Below are 23,407 nucleotides of genomic sequence, written 5' to 3'. Positions count from 1 at the left end.
TAGTTATGTGAGATAGATACAGTTAATTCCTCCAGTTATAATGATGGGGAAAACTGTCCTACTTTAACAATGGAGACAAAGGAATTAAATTAAGGAATTAAGACAAGACCCAGTAGGGAACCTAAGAGTTTTGATTCTTATTTATTATTATTTGTATTGCAATATATTTTGGAAGCCCCAGTCTGTGATTGTGTGAGTCCCTATATACACATATAACCAAAAGGCAGTTCTTGTCCCAACAATCTTACAACTTGAGTATTAAAATGAGAATCTAGGTAAGACAAGACAACTTACTGTAATTGTCTGTTCTAACCACTCCATTCCTCAGAAATGCAGAGGAAAATCACTGCATCTCATCACTGAAATAGCTGCACCTTATTAAATGCTTAAAAGGGCAGATTAGTCTGTGAAACTACATACCAGTGTCAAACACAAGTGGTGACGGAACATGCCTTAATGATAAACCAGTTTCCATCAACGTTTAGGGACATGTTGGTACTCATCTTGGTACTCAGCCAGAGGTTTGTTCAGTATGTGATACACAGGAATACATTCCTGCATTTATGAGAAAAAGCATGATATGATTTACCCTGCTGATGTATGAAATTACTTATCTTCAGCCCATGTTCTTTGTATGCTCCCAGTTCTAAAAGGCCCTGCTGCCTCAGACCTACCAGCTCCCCCGACTTCCTACCCCCACTGTGCTCTCCTTCTCCTCCACAGCTGGAAAGATACTGAGGGAGCTGGAAGGCTTTTCTCAGCCAGGCCTTGCCCCATGAGCTGCCAGTGCTTCCTCTTCCTTGCAATGTTCCTCTGGAGGTTGGAGCCTCAAATTCCACAAATGTTTCTCAGCCAGCAACTGATATTCCCTGTATCCACAATGAACATCAGTTCCCTTTTATATACATGCTACTGTCCTCTGCAAGGCAGTTTGATGGCAATAGCATATGTTCTTTGATGCCATGTGACTGGTTCTCAATCAAGGCAGGAAAAATAACCACTGGGTTACTCAATATTATCGATTTCCATTTGTTTTAATAATGAATTGCTTCCCCTTCTCTTTGTCCATCCAGAGCAGTTATAAGAAAAGAATATGTCTATGAAAGTGGTTGTATTACCCAGGGCACCATCTACATTCAAATTTATAGAGTCAGGATTGTCCAGATCATCAAGGGAGCTAGCTGGCTGAACATATCCTAGTGATTTGTGGTGATTCAGTGCTATTGCTGTACCAAAGTCACTCCAAATTTCCTCTTGTCATTAAGATCATTAGAACCTCCTCATTGAATTATAGCCTTATAGTAACCTGTTGTTCTCATAATTTTATATGCTAATGCTTTAATTAATAAATAAAATAAAATAATAAATACAGATTAAGAGACTATTACAGCTTAATTGAAAGAGCTGCACGAGATGAATAATGGAGACGGTAAAGCAGTCAGAGTATTAAATATTTTCTGTACATATATGTAATATTAATGTATATTTTCAAACCTAATACATTAGGATTTAAATGGTATTTCAAATAATTTAATGACATTTTAAAGCGGAATACTCCATAACAAATTAACATCTGATAAATATTTTTCACAGAGACTTTTCTGGATATGATCTGATTTTTTTTAAAAAATCATTTCTGTCAGCTCTTTTGTTTTGGGTTTTGTTTTAATTTGAACATTTGAAGTTATTCTGATAATAGATAGATAGATAGATAGATAGATAGATAGATAGATAGATAGATAGATAGATAGATAGGTATTTTTAAACTAGACAAGTATGGTTCTTGAGGAGGTTTACAGCATTACATATATGTACAGAAAATATTTAATACTCTGACCGCTTTACCGTCTCCATTATTTATCCATTGTGGAGGAGAAAAAGCAGCTGAAAGATGTGTGTCTCAACAGTCACGAGAAAAATAAGGGGCATAATATGCAAATATCATTGATAACTAAAGGCCAAAGCCTTCATTGAAGTCACCTGGGGATTTGGTCTTAGGTATTTTGTTGAGGATTAAAATGGTATCATTCCATTACGAAGCATGAAAAATATCCATGCAGTTTGACAAATGATTCTCATTATCATCAAGGTTAATCAATCAAACAAACAAAACAAGGCATGAAAATTCCTAGGGTAACTCCAATCCTTCTTCAGTCTAAACTTGAAAAAAAATCCATAGGGCTGGTACCATAGTTTAAACTGTGGTGGTATAGTACTGTATTACAAATACAAACAATTCTGTAATAAAATACCTTGTGAAGCTAACTAAATGGATGCTATTTATTCTAACTATCTGTGACTCTGAATAAAATAAATTATTTTGTTTTAAAATAATACTAGGGAGAAATTATCCTGTCTTGAAAGAACACTATGGAAGTAATACTAGGGATAAAATGGTTTGTCATTAAGTACTTTCTGTAGTTTTTCATTCTGAGCTAACAGATAACAGTTGTTTTCTTTACTCTGTTATTCCATAGCCCCCCTCCTGCATTTTATAAACCAAATGCCAACAGTGGGGGTGGAGATATACCTTTTACTGGTTTGAGGATAGACTCAATAACCTAGAAGAGTTTTCCAGCCTGCAATTACTGTGACCTTAAAATACAGCTGTGTGGGTTTTTTTAGCTGATGCCTCCATCAGAGTCACAGTTCTGTGTGAGAAACAGGCTTTTCTCTTCTGCTGGTAAATTCCAAGTTATTTGTGGTACAGTGCTTTACAAAACCTCAGCTCATGTATATTGCATTTACAGATGAGAGCACCAGGTCCCCTCTGAGGTGTTCATAGTGGGAAACAGGTGTTTCATTCTGTCATGTGCTGAGTACTAAGATTCTGAGCTGTCAGTGTGTACTGGATGCAACGATAAAAGCACCAATACACCGTTGAATGTTTTCAAGGTAAACTGAATTAATGTTTTTACTGCAGTTAGTTACTTGGGATGTGAAATATAGCACAACATGTTCTTTGATATGTTCAGTTTCTACAGGTGCCAGCAAACAAATCTGTAAACAGGGGAGTATGAGTGGGAGTTCTGTTGGAGGAGAAGAGAGGAGACAAGCCCCTAGTCCTTAGAGGTGGTGAGTGAGTTTTTGTGGGTGTTGGGTGTTTAGTGGGATCACTAAACACTGTGGATAGGGTGGAGATTAAAGAAAATCTAGGCATGGCTCAACACCTAAACAAAACTTTGCCTCCATTTTTAATGAGGCTAATGAAATGCTGTGGGGGAGTGGCAGGGTGCCTAATGGCAATGAGGATATGAAGGTAGAAATTACCACATCCAAGGTGGAAGTCAAACTCAAACAGCTTAATGGGACTAAAATGGGGGCCCCTGGATAATCTTCATCCAAGAATATTAAAGGAACTGGTGCATGAAATTACAAACCCAATAGCAAGGATTTTTAATTAATCCTGTAAACTCAGGGGTCCTACCCTATGACTGGAGAATTGCTAATATAGTTCCCATTTTTAAGAAAGGGAAAAAGAGTGATCCAGGAAACCACAGGCCTGTTAGTTTGACCTCAGTTGTATGCAAGGCCTTGGAACAAATTTTGAAAGAGAAAGTAAAGGACATAGAGGTTAATGGTAATTGGGCTAAAATACAACATGGTTTTATAAAAGGTAGATCATGCTAGACCAGCCTGCTCTCCTTCTTTGAGAAGATAACTCATTTTGTAGACAAAGTAGATCTAATGTATCTGGATTTCAGTAAGGCATTTGATACATTTCCACATGGGAAATTATTAGTTAAATTGGAGAGGGTGAAGATTTAATATGAGAATTGAAAGGTGGATAAGGAATTGGTTAAAGGGGCGATTACAATGGGTCATACTGAAAGGTGAACTGTCAGGCTGGAGAGAGGTTACTGGTGGCTTTCCTCAGGTATTGGTCTTGGGACCAATCTTATTTAACATTTTTATTACTAACCTTGGCACAAAAAGTGGGAGTATGCTAAGAAAACTTGCGTATGACATAAAGTTGGGTGGTATTGCCAATAAGGAGGAGGACTGGAATATGATACAAGAAGATCTGGATGACTTTTTAAACTGGTGTAATAGAAATGGGATGAAATTTAATAATGCAAAGTGCAAGGTCATGCATTTAGGGACAAACAACAAGAATTTTTACTATAAGCTGGGGACGTCTCAGTTGGAAGTGGCGGAGGAGGAGAAAGACCTGGGTGTATTGGCTGATCACAGGATGACTATGAGCTGCCAATGTGATGTGGCTATGAAAAAGGCTAATGCAGTCCTAGGATGCATCAGGCGAGGTATTTCCAGTAGAAAGAAGGAAGTGTTAGTACCATTATACAAGGCACTCGTGAGACCTCATCTGGAATACTGTGTGCAATTCTGGTCTGCCATGTTTAAGAAAGATGAACTCAAACTGAATCAGGTACCAAGAAGGGCTACTAGTATGATCCTAAGCATGAAAAAGCTACCTTATGACAGGAAACTCCAAGAGCTTGGCTTGTTTAGCCTAACTAAAAGAAGGCTGAGGGGAGATATGTGATTACTCTCTATAACTACATCAGAGGGATAAATACCAGGGAAGGAGAGGAGTTATTTAAGTTAAGTACCAATGTGGACAGAAGAACAAATAGATATAAACTGGCCATCAACAAGTTTAGGCTTGAAATTAGATGAAGGTTTCTAACCATTAGAGGAGTGAAGTTCTGGAACAGCCTTCCAAGAGGAGCTGTGGGGGCAAACAACCTAACTGGCTTCAAGACTGAGCTTGATAAGTTTATGGAGGGGATGGTATGATGAGACTGCCTACAATGGCATATCACTGATTAGTGACTGCTAGCAGCAAATATCTCCAACAGATGATGATTGGACACTAGACAAGGAGGGCTCTGAGTTACTACAGAGAATTCTCTCCCAGGTGTCTGGCTAGTGGGTCTTGCCCACATACTCTGGGTCTAACTGATCACCATATGTGGGGTTGAGAAGGAATTTTCCTTCAGGTCAGATTGGCAGAGATCCTGTGGATTTTCTGCCTTCCTCTACAGCATGGGGCACAGGTTACTTGCAGGTTTAAACTAGATTCTCTGTAATTTGAAGTCTTTAAACCATGATTTGAGGACTTAAGTTACTCAACCAGAGGTTAGGGGTCTATTACAGGAGTGTGTGGGTGAGATTCTGTGGCCTGCAATGTGCAGGAGGTCAGACTTGATGACCATGCTGGTCTCTTCTGACCTTAAAGTCAATGAGTCTATGAGTGATTCTATTATATACTTCTTAGGTAAAATCTGGCCCCATTTAAGTCGATGTGCGTTTTGCCACTGACTTCAGTGGGACCAGGATTTCACCCTCTTCCAGGGTGCAACCATCTATAATAGAATTACTCTTGTTAGTAGTCAATGAGCAAATGAACCCTTATACGTGAAAGATAAAGGTAGGACATTTGTAACTGAATAACATTTACTGGGCATCACAAACTAAAGGAATAATGAGAATACACTGTCTTGTGACTGTGCTGCTCTTTACCTGCTGAAAAGACCAAAGCATTAAGCAGAGTACTGAATCCATGGGAACATGCATTTTTGACTTCTCAACACACAAAATCACTATTTTGAGTTCTCTTTATTTACATTTTTATAGTTTTACTGTTTACAATAAGAATATAGTCTTCCAGGTCAGGCATCTCCAGGCCGTTATACTAGGCTCTTCTTTTCTGGCTTGTTTTTAAACTAACTGAAAAAGAAGTTCTATGGAGTTCAATATTTATTGTGTCTTAATGGTTTCCATGTTAAATTTGCCCAGTTTACAGATTAAAAAAAAAATGGAGTAGGGGGTAGAGGATGGAGAGGCAACCTAGTAAACTAAACCTGGGATCTCAAAGTCAAACTGGGTTTTTCTGGCTCATGCACAGTCACCAGAAATGCAGTTTTGGAGGAACCTGAGTACCAATTCTGTTATTGATTAGGCAGGACCAGATTCCCAAAGCTAACAGGAGTAAAGAGCAGCAAAATCTTTTCTGTCACACAAGTAAGCAGACCTGACCCTCAATACGCACTCGGGTTTTTTTCTAATGAGCTAAGGACCATTTTTACAATGTAACTTTTCAGAGTAGAACTGAACTTTAAGGATCCGGAACATCACCTTCTACCCCTCAGTTCCAAAGCTGCTGATTAATTGCTAGAAAATGCCCTCCCAGTCAGCCATTATTATTTAGTTATAGTGACTGCATATTTTTAATCCCTTTATTATTACTGCGTGCCTATGCTAGGAATATTCATACATTCTTAGCATTAAAAAAACTTTACCCAGACTGTATAATAAGCAAAAATAATCAAGCATTGGATTGTCACCACTGGAAGTATATTTTCCTGAGTGTTGATTTCAGGTGTGTTGCTGGCTTAGGCCTAAATACACAAAACGAGTTAGATGTTTAGAAAATCACTGCAAAACCTAAGTTAGGTGCCTAAGCTCCTAGACAGTGAATGGGGAGAGAGAGGTACCTTCGACTGCCATCCACAAAAGGCAGCCTGCTAGAAGGGGAGCTGCCCAAGCTAGTCAATGGAAGGTGCCAAGGAGAGAAGGATGCAATAAGCCTGGCCCCATCTTAGAGACAGGTGCCTGAGTCTGGCCTGCAGGGTGGTGCCTATCGCTGTTTGGGATTCTCAGCGGCAAATGCTCTCCTGGCATTAGGCACCTATGCTGCTTGTAAGAAGCCTGGAGTAGGGGGAAGGAGGAGGACTCAGTAGTTAATATACATGTCTGAGGTATGGGAGACCCTCAGTTCAAGTTCCCCCTCCACCTGAGGGGTAGAAGGGATTTGAACAGGAGTCTGTTACCTCACAGTGAGTGCTCTCGCCACTGGGCTATGGGATAGTCTGATGTGGAGCTCCCTCGGTCTCTCCCATTGAAGCTGTTGCATTCTAATTAAAGAGTCTCTGGAGCGGGGGCACTGGATCCTGCGTCTGCCACCTGAGCACCCTAACCACCAGGCTACAGAGTCATTCTCATGCATGTGCTCTCTCTCTCTCTCTCTGGTCAAAATGACACTTTAACTCTTCCTCCCTGCTGTTCTGTGTGAACTCATCCGAGGGGCCTGATCCAGTTGGTTTGCTCAGAGACTGCCTACTGGATTGGTCCCCACCCAGGATGATATAGGTGGACTAATGCCTATCTTCCCAGTTTGTGAATTGGTCTGGGGGTTAGAGGGTTTAGGCAGGAGGTAGACATCCAGGTGCCTAGAGGCAGGCAGCTGTGTGTATACTCAGAGGCAGAAACATAGGTGCCCAGGGAACTTTTATTGCAAAAACTTAGGCATCAAGTGAGTTTAGGCCTCTACAGGGTTCAGTGGGAGTTTTGTGCATCACAGTCATCCCAAAACTGGGGCTTAGGTGCCTAAAATGGACTCAGGCACCTAACTCATTTTGTGCATTCAGACCTTAGTGACCTTTGGGCAGCATGAGACTAGCAGTGGAGCAATTTAGTAGATTATGTTGCAATCTCTGACCAACTCAGACTACGGTAAAAGCAAACTGAAGTTACCACAAAGGAAGTTTTTAGTTTCATTATTATGACACAGTTCTGCTCATACACAAATAGTAATACTCGTATTTTGCAGTCCAGCCAACCAAACTCTGGGCCATCATTTATTGTTATTACTTACTGAATGTTTACAACATACTTGGCACTACATATTATTTGAAGGGATGACCCTTTCTGAGCTAGCTCACAGACTAAAGACAGAGACAGACACAGGTTAGTCCACAGCTTGCTTGAAGTTACCCTTTAAGAGGCATTTTCATGTCACTTCATTAGTAAACTAGGCTATAGCTTCAGATTCATGCTCAGTATTTTCCTGCCTTTCTTTGGTTTCCTATAAGAACAGCCATACTAGGTCAAACTAATGGTCCATCTAGCCCAGTATCCAGTCTTCCGACAGTGGCCAATGCCAGGGCTTTCAGAGGGAATGAACAGAACAGGTAATCATCAAGTGGTCCATCCCCTGTTGTCCATTCCCAGCTTCTGGCAAACAGAGGCTAGGGACACCCTGACTGTCTTCAGTAAAAGCCACTGATGGCCCTATCCTCCACAAACTTATCTAATTCTTTTTTGAACCCCATTATAACATTCACAACATTCCATGGCAATAAATTCCACAGGTTGACTGTGCATTGTGTGAAGAAGTACTTCCTTATATTTCTTTAAAACCCGCTGCCAATTAATTTCATTGGGTGACCCATGATTTTTGTGTTATGTGAAGGGGTAAATAACACTTCCTTATTCACTCTCTCCATGCCAGACATGATTTTATAGACCTCTGTCATATCCATCCTCAATAGTCTCTTTTCTAAACTGAAAAATCTCAGTCTTTTTAATCTCTCCTCATATGGAAGCTGTTCCATACCCTTAATCTGTTTTCTTGCCCTTCTCTGTACCTTCTCCAATTCTAATGTATCTTTTCTGAGATGGGGCGATGAGAACTGCATGTAGTATTTAAGGTGTGGGCATACCACAGATTTATACAGTAGCATTATGATATTTTCAGTCTTATTATCTATTGCAGGGGTTGGCAACCTGCGGCACGCATGCCAAAGGCGGCATGCGAGCCGATTTTTACTGGCACGCTGCTGCCAGGCGGGGTCCCGGCTGCTGCCCCCGCTCAGCCCGCTGCCGGCCTGGGGTTCTGTCCACCGGTGTAGTGTATTAAATTTCTCCCCGTAGGAATGTGATACTTGAGGAGCACCAGGACTAGCAGCCGTAAGTAGCACATTCCTATGGGGAGAAATTTAATACACTAAACCAGGGTAGGGAAGACTGTGCCTCCCCAAACAGCCAGCCCACTTCCCGCCGCCTGAGGGCCCCCCTCATAATCCCTGACCCATCCAACCCCCACACCCTGCTTCTTGTCCCCTGACCACCCTCTCCCAGGTCCCCCTGCACCTGACTGCCCCCCTCAGAACCCTCCACCCATCCAGCCCCCCCTGCTCCTTGTCTCCTGACCGCCTCCTCCTGGGACCCCCCCACCCCTCTCTGCCACCCCCCTGGGACCCCACCCTCCCATCCAAGCCCCCCTGCTCCCAGTCCCCTGGCTGCCCCAACCCCTATCCACACCCCTGACCCCTGACTGGCCCCCCGGGACTCCCACACCTATCCAACCATCCCTGTTCCGTATCCCCTTACCATGCCACTCAGAGCATCAGGACTGGCAGCCATAAGTAGTACACCATAAGTAGCACATTCCTATGGGGAGCAATTTAAAACACTACACCTAGTCCCGCTCAGCCTGTTGATGGTCTGGAGTTCTCAAAATATGTTCTCTCACCCCTTATCGAAAATTACACTACAATTAGCTTAAAAATTTGAAAACTTAAAAACTTTGTTTGTATATTACAGTAATCGTTAAAAAATGTATAATGTTAATAAATACATAAGTTTGATGAAACAAAGTAGTTGTACTTATGTGTCTCTGCTTAATTTGTGTCTTCGATGATTTACCTTCTAAAAAAATCTCATATGTCTCGCACCCCCAGAAAGGGCATCTCGCGTGCACCCTAGGTTAAGAACCACAGCACTAAACTGATAAGATCAGCATTTTAATTTAATGTTAAACGAAGCTTCTTAAACATTTTAAAAACCTTGTTTACTTTACATACAACAACAGTTTAGTTACATAACAAACTTATAGAGAGAGACCTTCTAAAAACATTAAAATGTATTCCTGGCACGCGGAACCTTAAATTAGAGAGAATAAATGAAGACTTGGCACACCACTTCTGAAAGGTTGCCGACCCCTGATCTATTGCTTTCCTACTGGCTCCTAACATTCCGTGAGCTTTTTTGACTGTTGCTTCACATCCTCTGTTTCAGTGCTAACAGCAAGCTTCTCAACAGTGAGTCATCAGAATGCATCAGCTCAATGATACAAAGACACACGTAACATTCCCTCTTTCTCTGCACGCTTGTGGGGAACTTGCTTATGGCTCAAAGCCTAGAAAGCTACTTCTTAAATTAAAAAAATATACAGTATTATTGGTTTTGATGGGCAAGCAACTCCAAGAGTAAAAGTCTGGTTTTGCAACTCTAATTGCCAAACGTTCTGAGCTGACAGGTTAGCTAATGTATATTTCTAGCAGGTGCTTTATAGCATTTCAAAACAGCACATATACTTCTCTTTGGTGTTGGGATTTAAGCTATTTAACATCGTAACTTGAAAGAGTTAAGGGGGCAAAAATATTGTAAAACTGCCATCCAGAAATATGTATTTTACTAAAGGCACTTAAGTAAAAGTAACAAAATTCATTAAAAATAATGCTGCAAACTTTATGGGCCATCTTCTCCTGAAGACTTTGCACATAACTCCCATTGATGTCAATAAGAGATCAGTGCATAGAACGAGACCCTTTTTATATGGCCATAATTATGTAACTGTCCATGCTACAAAAATAGAATTTCTTTATTTCATTACACTGTCCCCATTTCATTAAAATCAGTGCCATCCACAAATCCTAGAGCAGGAGAAAACACATCCTCTTTAGTAGATCTGATGCTGGTGCCTCTGTTTCCACTAATATATTTGTGTATCATGCTGTAATACTGTCCTTTAGTACTGAAAGCATACAAGGATGAGATCTGCTGCCAGTCTTTGTTGCTGGGAGTCTGAAATGGTTCTGGCTTAGTGGACTCAAAGAAGCACTTCAGGTTCCTTTCTGCCAGCTTGGTTGCATGCTCCTTGGCCTTCTTCTCAAAAACCTCCCGTTCCTTTTCCAAGTAGATTTTCCAGAACCTCAGCTGAAGAAAACTGACTGGAGAATGACAGTGGTTAATGCATGTGACAGCCAGTACTAGAATCATGATGCTTGCTATCAGTATCCATCCTAGCACCTGGGAAAACATACAGATGGATTAATGAAGTTTGCGGATGATTAGGAGCATCAAAAGTTCCTGACTAACAATATGTAATTTAACATTGTTTTAGACAGGAGATCAATAAGCGGTCACTGCTTGAAAAAGCCCATCATACTGTGGTGTCTGTGGAGAGTGGGTACCCCATGTATGTGAACAATCCCAGCAAAGTGTGCTAAACTTCAAGGGCTTGGGTTGAGATTTTGGGGTTGGAAGAGAATAATCCATCCTGACTGTGGGTAGGTTCAGGTTTCTATCCAACATTCTGTTGGAAATGGCTGGAAATGCTGACTAGGGGAAAAGTGAATAGTGTCCACTTTCATATAAGACCTCCCACAGATTGAGTCTTACAAGTGAAAAAGCCAAGGTATTTTTATAATATTTAAAGTTGACCATCAAAGAAAAAATGGATTTGTATCCCTTTTTGCTTTTAAGTTATGTATAAAGACCCTGTTTAAAATAATAATAAATAATAAGAGTCTAACCTTTTTCCTGTTTTTTTCTTTACCTTAGAAATATCAGGAACAGCCTATCTTATCTCCCCTGGTTTTGCCAGGTTTTTTGCATGATTCACAAATATGGATTGGGACCTTTCCCATCCCAGCCTGTTACTTGAAGGAACAGTGTGCTAACTCTTTGACTAATTTTTCCAACTCTTTTCTCTGACATGTTTGAGTTAAACAGGTGCTTATAAAAAACAAAGAATGTTAAACTAAGTGAATAAAAATCTCTTCCCATCTCAACTAATCAGACTTCAATTACATGGTTTCCCTGATTTCACAAATCTTCTAGTTCTCTAGTCAACCACAGGCCGCATCTTCACTAGGGAAAAAAGGTGTGTTCTTAACTTGAGTTAGTTCATTCAAGGTTAAATCCTAGTGAAGACAAGGCAGTCTGTAGTTTTCACACAAGTTGCCTCTGGGGCAGCTGAGTAATTAACTTGAACTGCTTACTCACAAGAAAACTACAAAATGCCACGTCTTCACTTGGATTTTACCTCCAGTTAGAAAACTCCAGTTAAGGATACACCCTTTTTTCTTAGTGAAGTCAAAGTCTTATAGTCTGATAGTGAAAAGAGGAGATGATCAGACCTGGATTTCTAATGGAAGAAAACAGGAGAAATTAAAACAAGAACAAACAAAAAAGTCCCAAAACTTTTTAGGACTCTTTTTTACAAAGAAAGGGGAGGGGGGGAAACAAACATATTCTTCCTTTTCAGCTCTCCACAGTCTATAGCTACCTTGTTTTCAGGGAAACAAAAATTAAACCGTATTCGTGGAATATGAGTGTGAAATTGACAGTGATTTCAAACTTGGGGACCCACAGTCAGACTCTCAATGCAACCTTTTTCACATGCTAATACTCTGCTGTTATTAAAGATTTTAAATAAACACCACCTTCCTCTTATGTATGGGAACTGAACTTAGAATCATTCATGATATAAAGAGAGGCAAGGAAATGGAAAAAGAGCAGAGAAATTCACAATACATCTCTTTTGAAACTGGTAGAAAATCTACGGATGGGAAAGCCTATTTATGTGATATCCAGTCAAGTTCCCTGCCCGTGCAGGCTTATTCTTAACTTGCCTCAAAGGAAAAGGCCTGAACATCGTTATGAAGCAATCTCCTCAGATATACAGCAGGCCAAAATGTTAGAGAGCAATATAGACTGCAGTGGGAGATGCAACTAACAATATATTACCTTTCTTTTAGCCGGTTTAGAATATTTTGCTAATTATATACGTGCAAGAATTTCTTTTTCATATTATAGTCTTGAGGCTGCATCCCTAGGCCATCACATCAGCACAAGTAAGCTAAGGTGGCACCTGTAGGGACAGCACCTAGGTTTAACTGAACTCCTTATGCTGCCCCTCCATCTCTCCAGAAATCACTCCGCATCCAATGCACCTCCATGGGGCTAAAGCCAATAGGATAAATCAAAGGACGGAAGAGACCATACCTGGGACTGAGCACGAAAGTTCACAGATACCTTTGCCTCTTGGGGGAGAGTCCCACCGCAGGGCATTTTGGCCACCTGCTCATGGCACTGGGTCCCTCTGCCTTGGCACAGGTGCCTCTGCAACAGGCTGCTCCCACTTGCTGCGCACTCATAGAAGTTGGCCCCAAGCAGGGCCACGGCGATCCAGGTGAACGGGGCCACAGCAGCGCTCACCGTCACCAGCCAGAACACACTAACGTAGCGCCGGCAGTGCTTCCTGTGGATGCAGCTGCAACGCCTGTCTGGGGCACAGCGGCCGGTGAACAGCCGCCAGGTCCTGACGTTCAGCAGGTAGCCAAGAAGGAAGAGGATCAGGGCAGGCACCAGCAGGAAGACAGAGCCGTAGAGCAGGTTCCAGGAGTTGCAGGGGCACTGGAATGCCACAGCTGAGAAGAGACGCTCGCTGCCTGCTGTCAGCAGGGACAAGGCGCTGTAACGGAGCACCTTCTGGTGCCTGAGGAAGAAATCAAACAAGGTGCGAAACTTCTCCATCTCCTGCCCCTGCTGCTGGACTCTGCCTAGCGCCCTTGCCTTTGAGGAGGATGAAACCTGACTTGGTTATGTGTACAAAAGGAAGAGGATGTGAGGTCTCTAGTTCCCACAACCCACACAAATAAACAGAAAGATTTCATTTTCTCCTGGTGTGGCGAAGATGGTGCAATGTAGGACAAAACATCTGAAAATACCCACTGAGCATTTTCTCTGTATTTTTGAAATGACAGGAAACAGCAGGCAGATAACACACGAAACCCACACTGCTGTTGTTATTTTCCCCCCACAGCCATCATTGCTTCTTTAAAGCTTACATATACTTTCCCAAAAATGCCTGAGTCTCACAACGGCTGATCAATTTGGTTGTGACCGATAAGTAGAGGAGTCTGCAATTTCCCCTCCCAAAATTGGATGTTTTTAGGAAGGTTTCTGTCAAAAATCCAAATGTTAAGGAAAAAGGGAATAAAACAGAAACAAAAACATCATGAAATATTTTTTGCATTTTTGACCAACTCTAGTTATAGAATACTTTGATCTAGCCTATAGCTAGATGGAGCCAAACTGTTTCATAACCACCCTCACAATATGCTTTAGATCATGCAGAGATCTAAACTGAGGTGTTGCCCCTTTTGGCCCAGAGAGTCTGGCAGGTCAGTCAAAGTTCAGGGCCCTGGTAACATTCCAGCTGAGAGGAGAAATTGGTGATAGCCAAGTATTTCTTTGATGCAGTTTTGTGTATTTGCAAAGGATGTACACAGTCCTGTGACTCTGTGTTGCGGTTCAGTGATGAGACAGAACACAGCTTTATGCAAGCAAACAGGCTGGTCAGCGGAGATGGGCTGTTCTGCCCCCCCTGCCTTCCACCTTCTCCTTTTATTATATTTCTCCCCCTAAGCATTACACACTGCTACACAAAGGAATGTATGACGTTGATTCATATGCTTAGTTACCATCCTCTATCTACTACAATCCTGGTTCTCAGGCCTTGAGCCCAGGCTAAAGAAACCTCCCACAGTTGCTGTCCAAACAATCAAGTTCTCAGGGTTCATATCTAGCCCTTGTCCTTGGATAGAGCAATGTGTGCATTGCTCCTAGGAAACAGTCAGGGTGTGCCCCGCCTGCTTCCAGGTGGAATAGCTAGACATTAACCCTTCATCTCCCCTTTTTTTGTTTATTGAGTTGGCCATCTCATGGTAGCCGCCAATTTGTTTTGTCATGCTATTTAACTCCCAGACAGACAAGGACATAACCTGGGGAGCTTTCCAGGGCAAAAATTTTACAAAGTCTTAACAAGGAAGGAATACATTGTACACAGCAGCAACAAAAAAATAAGCCCAATGATTACAAACACAAAATAACCAAAAGCTTAACATCTGCAATATAATCATCTAAAAGGGGTACACTTCTTTTACTACAATTGTAACCAGCAAAAGGCAATATAAGTATCATTCTACTAAGACAGCAAAGGGTGCCATCACTTAAATTTGCAGGAATATAATTAAAGGTGCATGAACCACAAGTAAAAACCCATCCTGATGGTAGGATAATATGGCCATAATTATATGAAACATTAACAGCATGGGAACAATTTAAAAGGGATTGAGAAATTTTTTGACAGCCCAATGGCACCTTTGTACTAGTGCAGTTAACTACACGCGCACAGGTTACATTGTGAGCCCCGGCCGGGTATGGTGTGTGGAGGGATATAGCCGTGCGAGGCAGAGTATAGTTGGCCGGGCCCCAATTAGCCATGCTAAAGTACCGGGAGAAAAGATTAGCATAAGCAGAGAACAGTGTCTTATTCTCCTTCGGGCTTGTAACGGGGGAGGCGCTTCCGAGCCAACCCCTACAGGAAATAGCAGGCACAAAAGGCACACAATCATCACAGAATTAGCAGTGATTTGGGCGAGAATCGCCACAAACAAAGTCTTAGGAGTTTCTGGCTGCTGATCTGCTGCCAGTTTTCGTTGAGCCGTGGCGACCAATGCTTTTACTGCTCCCCAAGTCACGGGCTGGCTTGGGACGCTACGCGTCCTCCGTTTCCATCCCGCCGTTGTCGACTCGGGGGGCAACGCGGTCTCCTCCAAGGTCAGCTGAAACTCTGGTATGGGATTCGACAGCCCCTGGTGCCATGCTATGTTGTTTAAGTGCCGGTCACACACACCGGGCTGGAACCCACAACGGTCCTGCAGGGAGAGACACAGCAGCATATCCCCGACCCCAAGTGATTAGAGGTGCTGGGCCCAGCCACTGTGGATCGGGCAGCTGACGGTAAAAGACATGCGGTCTTTCCAGTACCTCAGATTTGTGAAAATGCCGATCCGCAGGGGTCTGCTGATCTGCATTCAGTGTTAAATTATTTAAAGTAAACAAGAGGATATACATTTGTTGTTGAATGTCTCCTAAGGTTCGGAGATGCAGCTCCCCTTGTTTTAATTGTTTATCTAGCAAGGTTTTGAGTGTGCGATTGGCACGTTCAACAATGGCTTGGCCCGTGGAATTATAAGGGATTCCGTGTTTAAGACGGACGTCCCAGCGGACACAAAAGGTGGAGAGGGCTGCAGAGCAGTAGGCTGGGGCATTATCTGTTTTAATTTGGCAAGGGCGACCCATAACAGAAAAGCAGGCCAGCAAATGGTGAATAACTTTGTTAGTGGCTTCCCCACGTTGTGGGGTTGCCCAAAGGAAGCCTGAATAAGTATCAACGGAAACATGTAAAAATGAATAGGGGCGGAATTGTGGCACATGAGTAACATCCATTTGCCACAGCTGATTTGCTGCGGTACCTCGGGGGTTAACGGCATAAGAAAAAGTAGGAGCAGCAGCAGCACAGTGGGGGCAGGAACGAACAATGGAACGTGCATGATCAGCAGGAATGTGAAACTGCCGGGCCAAAACAGAGGCAGACTGATGAAAAAAGGCATGGCTTTCAATGGGGTCAGAAAAAAGGGAATTTACCTGACCACGCAACGCGCGATCGGCGCGTGCATTGCCCTCAGTGAGTGGCCCAGGCAGAGGGGTATGACTGCGAATATGAGCAACAAAGTAAGGGAAATGACGAGTGGCAAGAAGATGCTGTAAAGACAAAAACAGGTGAAGGAGGTCTGCATCAACCTGAGGGGTAATGAGGGCAAGGGGTAAATGATCAATTACCTGATAAACATAATGGGTATCCACAATTAAATTAAAGGGACAATCAGTAAAAAGTTGAAAGGCCAAAATAACAGCAGCTAATTCTAAGGGCAAAGGGGGGTGGTAAAAAAACAATCTTTTAAATCTAACACACAAAGTTGATCGGTTTGAGGAATTAAATTTGGATTTGGCAAGCCAAATTGCAAGGGGCCCATAGATTGGATGCGTTTATTTATTTCCCTTAAATCATGTAACAGCCACCAAGCACCTGATTTTTTCTTAATAACGAACACCGGGGTGTTCCAGGGACTGGTGGAGCTCTCCAATCGCTGTGCTTGCAAATGCTGCTGCACAAGTGAATGAAGTGCTTTTAACTTTTCTAGAGGGAGGGGCCACTGGTCAATCCATACGGGCTCTAAGGATTGCCATACCAAGGGTAAGGCGGAGGGCACGGTGGGTGAGGGAGGGTTTTGGGCCATCAGATGTTAATATCGAGGGTGGTGTCTAACTTTGTAAGTAAATCACGGCCCCAAATATTGAGGTGGACAGGGAGCACAAAAGGGCGGATTGTAGCAAGGGCACGGCCTCCTGGTTTAGAGACCGTGACCCAAGACAAACTTTGGCGCCCGGGTTTGCTACCCCCAATCCCCCACAACTCTTTAGAAGGAACCGTAGGCCAACTAACCGGCCACTCCAGATCACGAATCACTGTAACGTCAGCTCCAGTGTCCACCAGCCCTGTAAAAGGAACATCATTTAAGAGAAGTGTTAACTGAGGTTTCGAGGGGCGGACTGACATTGTCAGAGCAACAAGTGGAGAAGACGCGCTGTGAGACGGCGAGTGAGACAACGTCGATCCAAAGCCTCCTCCACCCCGAGTTCGATCCTCGGCAGCTGGCACCTGATAGGGGACTAAAATCAATTGTGCAATTGACCGTCCACGCGGGAGCGACTGTGGAAGATGAGTCCACACCTGAACCTTAATAATGCCAGTGTAATCAGCATCAATGACCCCTGGAATGACAAAAAAGCCCTGTTTCCCAGCATGTGAGCGAGGGAGAACAAGACCTACAAAGCCGGCAGGGAGAGGTCCTGTCACCTGTGTAGGTATGGCACAGACCTCCCCTGGCAGCCGAAAGTCAGTGTCCTCCTGCATGATCAAATCAAGCCCTGCACTTCCAGCAGTCGCTGCCCTCATAGAGTCTACGGATTCCAAGGCAGAGGAGCGATTGCCTGAGTAGGAAACACCCCCGTTTGGCCCTGGGTTTGCGGGGGACCCGTCGCGCGGTTTCCCGACCCGCTACGACACTGATTAGCCCAGTGATAACCTTTCCCACACTTGGGGCACTTCTTTGAGGGTCGGGCTGGTGCCTTAGATGAGCGGCACTCCCGCTGAAAATGACCCTCTTTTCCACAGCGGTAACAGCGCTTCCCCTCCTTCCCAGTTTTTCTGAGGGCGGCAGCCAGAACTCCAGCCTTGTGGGCTTGTGTGCCAATGTTCTGGCACGCCCGCAGCATGTCTGAGAGCTCTAAAATACCAGAGGCTTGTGCTGCCTGGAGAGCACGGCGGCAATCCTCTTGCATTTTCAACTGCCAATTTTAACAGGAGCTCGTGAGCTGCCTCAGTGTTATCCACCTGTCGGAGGATAGCCTCCTGCAATCTGTTGGTAAAATCCAAAAAGGACTCTAAGGCACCCTGACGGATACTGACAAAGCTTTTGGTAGGCTTGCCTGAATCCGGGACCTTCTTGAAAGCATGCTGGGCACAGGTGGAAATAATGGGGAAGACGGCCTGAGGGAGTTGAGACTGCATCTCAATAGTAGCAAACTGGCCCTCCCCTGCCAAATGCTCATAAATGATACCTTGCTCTCTATATATCTGGGCTTGGCGTTCTGCCATCTGCCGATACTCACTAAGCCAAATAACATACTGACTGGGTGACAACATCATGCGCAGCAGCGTTTTCCAATCCTCAGGGATTAGGGAGTACCCAGTACCCATCCCTTCAATGAGACCACGCACAAAGGTGCTAGTCAGGCCAAATTCACGAATTGCTTTCTTTACCTCTCTAACCACCGAGTATGGCAAAGTGGTCCAGGTGCCCACGGGGTTGCCCTGGTCATCATTCTGCCAGGTCACCGGGCAAACGGAGACCAGATAAGCCAGCTCCTCTGCTGTAAGATCTGATCAAGCTTTCGCTGCGTGAACCATTTGTTGCACCAGCGAAAGCTTCTGAGCAGATGCAGATGACTCTCCGGGGGGCCCCATGGGGGGAGGGTGATCACACACCGGCTCCGGTGGGGAAGGCCAGGGAGGCGGTGGTAATAGAGGCACTGGGGGCGAAGCAGGGGGAGGGATGGCTGCAGGAGCGGACGGGGGTGGCAGGATCGGCAGCTCCTCTGTTGGTGCTGGAGAGGGCCTTTCCGAGGCGACACGCTGTGTCGCATCGCCAGGAGGGGGGATGGCTGCAGGGGCGGATGGGGGCGGCGAGAGCACCAGCCTCGCGAGGGAGGGTCTGTCCGAAGCGACACGCTGTACCACGTCGCGGCAGAGGTGCCAGGCATGTAAAGCCTGCACGGGCGCCCGAGGCTCTTTGTGCAATGTCTGGCCCAATCACTCCCAGTCCGCTAGCTTAAGGCTTCCAGCTTCAGGATACCACGGGCACTTGGCACTCACCTCCTGTAGCAGGAGAGTGAGTTCTCGAGCCGGGCAGTCATGCTGAGCCTTACGCAGCAAATACTGCAGCTCATTGCGGTGTTGCACTTGCAAAGCAGAGAGGGAGCTTCCCATACTTACCACAATGAAAAATACTCACCGGGATCCACGAAGTGGATGAGTGACGCGTCTGAAACCCTTGCCGGGCGAGGTGAGTGCTGAGGGCCCCACGTTTGGGCGCCAGTTGTTGCGGTTCAGTGATGAGACAGAACACAGCTTTATGCAAGCAAACAGGCTGGTCAGCGGAGATGGGCTGTTCTGCCCCCCCTGCCTTCCACCTTCTCCTTTTATTATATTTCTCCCCCTAAGCATTACACACTGCTACACAAAGGAATGTATGACGTTGATTCATATGCTTAGTTACCATCCTCTATCTACTACAATCCTGGTTCTCAGGCCTTGAGCCCAGGCTAAAGAAACCTCCCACAGTTGCTGTCCAAACAATCAAGTTCTCAGGGTTCATATCTAGCCCTTGTCCTTGGATAGAGCAATGTGTGCATTGCTCCTAGGAAACAGTCAGGGTGTGCCCCGCCTGCTTCCAGGTGGAATAGCTAGACATTAACCCTTCAACTCTGAATGCAGAAGGAATCAATAACAAAAGGAGCAATTTTTTAGCTTACAGCGCCAAGCCTCTTCAGCAAAACCAGACCCAAAAGGTCTCTCTCCAGCTTTTCCAGGGTTATACCTTATGCTCACAGGACACTGCTTGGCTTTCTTGCTTTGTTGCCTCTGCATCAGTCTGTGTGTTCTGCTTTTTCACCCACCCGCCTCACACACAATACTTAGTAAAACCCCTCCACCCATTCAGCCCAAACTCCTGGGCGCGTCCACAACCTTCTTTTGTCTTAAGTCCTGGTTAACTCATCTGACAGTTATGATAAATGAAGGGTGTGTTTACACTCAGACTCAAAGCAGTTTGTGATCGATGTAGTCGCCAGTAACTCTCAGCATAACAGAGGCCTACACTAAATATATAACTGGGCTGGGGGACCCAGTTATAATTGATATGATTGAAGTTCAGGTGGCTTGCAGTGGAGGCTGGATCTCTACTATGTCTCAGAAGTGTGCCAAAGCTTTACCAAGCTTGGTTTCGACATATGAGTTCACAGATCCTTATGTGTATTGTAGATGGCCCTAAAATATATTTTTAATTAAAAAAACAAAAACAAACAAAAAATGGTTAGAATTCAGATCCTGATTTAGCGATCATTTATTAATAGGGCTGCCAATTTTCTACTCGCACAAAACCGAACACCCTTGCCCCACCCCCTGCCCCACCCCTCCTCCGACGCCCCACCCATGCCCCACCCCTTATTGGAGGCCCTGCCCCCTGCTCATTCCATCCCCCCTCCCTCTGTTGCTCACTCTCCCCACCCTCACTCACTCGCTCATTTTCACCAGGTTGGCTCAGGGGGCTGGAGTGTGGGGCGGGGGCTCCATTTGTGGGTGTGGGTTCTGGGGTGGAGTCAGAAATGAGGGGTTCAGGGTGCAGGAGGGAGCTCCGGGCTGAGGCAGTGGGTTGGGGTGTATGAGTGGGAGGTGAGGGCTCTGGCTGGGGATGCAGAATCTGGGGTGGGGCTGGGGATGAGGGGGTTGCAGTGTAGGAGGGTGCTGTGGGCTGGGACTGCGGGGTTTCGAAGGCGTGAGAGGGATCAGGGCTGGGGCAGGGGGTTGGGATGCTCGGGGAAGTGAGGGCTCCAGCTGGGGATGCGGGCTCTGGGGAGGGGCTGGGGATGAGGGGTTTGGAGTGTAGGACAATGCTTCAGACCAAGGGATTTGGAGGGCAGGAGGGGGATCAGGGCTGGGGCAGGGGGTTGGGGCCTAGTAGGGGGTCGGGGTGCAGGCTCTGGGTGGCGCTTACGTCAAGCTGCTCCTGGAAGCATCCGGCATGTCCACCCTCTGACTCCTATGCATAGACTGGCCAGGCTGCTCTGTGCACTGCCCCATATGCAGGCGCCACCCCCACAGCTTCCGTTGGCCACGGTTCCCAGCCAATGGGAGCTGCGGGGGCGGTGCTTGGGGTGGGAGCAGCATGTGGAGCCCCCTGGCTGCCCCTACCCATGAGAGCCAGAGGGGAGACATGCCGGCTGCTTCCCGGGAGCAGCACAGTGCAGAGGCTAGCAGGGAGCCTGCCTTAGCCCCGCTGTGCGGTGCCGCCAACCCAACAGTCAATGACCCAGTCAGCAATGCTGACCGGACCCACCAGGATTCCTTTTCGATTGGGTGTTTCTGGTCACCCTACTTATTAACAGGTTCGATGTCTTCTACTAGGACTAGTTGTGATTGCCTTATTACTACTCACAGTAGTGAGCTGTGTGCACAGCAGTAATATTTTTACAGAATTGGACCTGTAGTTTGGCCCAGGGCTGTTCTTAGCATGTTACAATCTGGTTTCATATCCACCAAGTTTAACAACTGCTTAACAGTATGGTTACTGTACCGCAAGTGCTCTGAATTCTGCATAGCCTGCTGGGTTTGTCGCAAATTTCTGCTTCTCTGCTCAGACTGAGTCAGAGAGTTTCTGTATTTTGTTCTCTGCCCTCTGCTCTTGTCTCCTCATCCCCTCCCATTAAAAGGGCAGACAGGAGCCTCTGATGGATGGAGGAAGCCGAGCAGCCCTTTTTTATGGCTGGAGCAATAAATGGAATAAGCCCTCAACTACTTTTACGGCTCAGTTACCATCGTAGCCTCCAGGTGGCTCAGGCAGCTGAGCAGAGCAGATACAGCAGATGTGCCAGAGCTGCAATCAGCCAACTCAGCAAAACATCTGACCCTACGATTGCTCAAGCCAATGCTTTCCTCTGAAGCTCCAGCTGCTGTGGTGTTATGTAGTGGGAGACCCATCTCCCAACTCCCCTGCACCACAAAAGGACCGGGGAGAAGCAGGTCAAGTGGGGTGGGATGAAGGAAGAAGAGATCTGCAGAGTGGAGGAATAAGGGAGAAATCTGGAGGGGGGATTCTTAGATTTTGAGGAGAGGATGGTTCCTATGAAGACATGTTCCTACGCTCTCACCCCCGCAGAAGCACTGTTTCCATTTCCCTAGATCATTCCTCAGCCTCTTGACATCCCAAGCATCAAAGGAGCTTGACAGACAGGAATCCTAATAGCCCCCTGGCTGCACAGTCCTTGTTTTGGATCTTTGCTGCAAACTTTGGAGGTCCTGGTTACACATTTGGTGTTTGGGAAGGAGAAACATTATGTGGGTGGTTTGTGTAGTGGGACGTAACACTGACTTCCCAGGAAGATACACTTTTGAAACTTAGCATAACATCTTACGATCAAAGTTCCTGGCCATGCCACTCAGCCTCCCAAGACCCTCATTATATAACACATGGTAGAACCAAAACCTAGCAATCGCTATGATCCTGCCTATCACAACCATTTGCCCATAATTTTAAGATCAAATTTAGCACCATCTCACATGAATTTGAAGCTCTTTACATCAGCAATATGACTCCATGCCATTCAGATCCTAACTGCTAATATTTATGCTGAAGTAATTATTTTCCCGGGCCATTTAAAACTTCCCGCCCTGTTATTTTTCTTGGACTGCTGGGTGAGGTGATCTCACGCCTTATGAATGGGGCCAAGGTGTTGGTGAGATGGTGTACAGCAATTTGGATCATCACTGCCCGTGCTGCACTTTTCCTGTGACTAATAAATGTAGGGTTTCAGTCTGCAAGTCTGTTTCAAAAGAAAAAAAGAGCATAAAATAAAAAAATATAAAATAGTAATGCTAGGACAATAGAAGACATCTCTCTTCATTTAGTTCTCTGAAGGTTAGTCCTTCTTTTCACTGTGGAGAGAGTGGGGGCTGCCACCTACAGTCTAAATTCATGCTTTGCAGATTAATTACCTCATTTAAAGTTTATTCCTTTGTTTTAACAAAAGTGCCAGAACACTGATTTCTGGTTCAATGATTTTTGGTTCAGTTTGGTTCTTTGGAAATTCTTTAAAACATGAGTCAGAACATCTGTGTGCTTCTGCTCTGGTTCACGTGACTATTAATGTTATTAAAGAATAGAGCTGTATGAAAGACTGCAAATACACCCTGATAGCTTATGCGGAGCAAGGCCTGCTGATACCATGTTGTTTTGCAATTGCCTCCCTAGACATTTAGTATTTCAAAGGTTGAGTACCAACCAATACTAAATAAACAGTACGCTGAACCAAATGGCTGGATTAATAGTACTGTGCTAGACAGAGT

At 44.9% G+C, this 23,407-nt stretch overlaps 1 protein-coding gene across 1 annotated transcript; it reads right to left on the bottom strand.

Moving 5' to 3' along the window:
* Nucleotides 1-9,552: 9,552 nt before the first annotated feature.
* CALHM6 (calcium homeostasis modulator family member 6) lies at nt 9,553-13,484 on the bottom strand. Its single transcript, XM_073335174.1, has 2 exons — nt 12,820-13,484; nt 9,553-10,839 (listed from the first exon to the last, which is right to left on the bottom strand). The coding sequence occupies exons 1-2, from the start codon at nt 13,348-13,350 to the stop codon at nt 10,420-10,422; spliced, it is 951 nt and encodes a 316-aa protein (XP_073191275.1). The 5' UTR covers nt 13,351-13,484; the 3' UTR covers nt 9,553-10,419.
* Between the last annotated feature and the right edge of the window lie 9,923 nt (nt 13,485-23,407).

Source organism: Lepidochelys kempii, chromosome 3, assembly GCF_965140265.1.
Source record: "Lepidochelys kempii isolate rLepKem1 chromosome 3, rLepKem1.hap2, whole genome shotgun sequence".
Taxonomy (NCBI): Eukaryota; Metazoa; Chordata; order Testudines; family Cheloniidae; genus Lepidochelys; species Lepidochelys kempii.
Note: the sequence above shows the minus strand (reverse complement) of the source record. Positions and strands in the feature narration are given on the sequence as shown.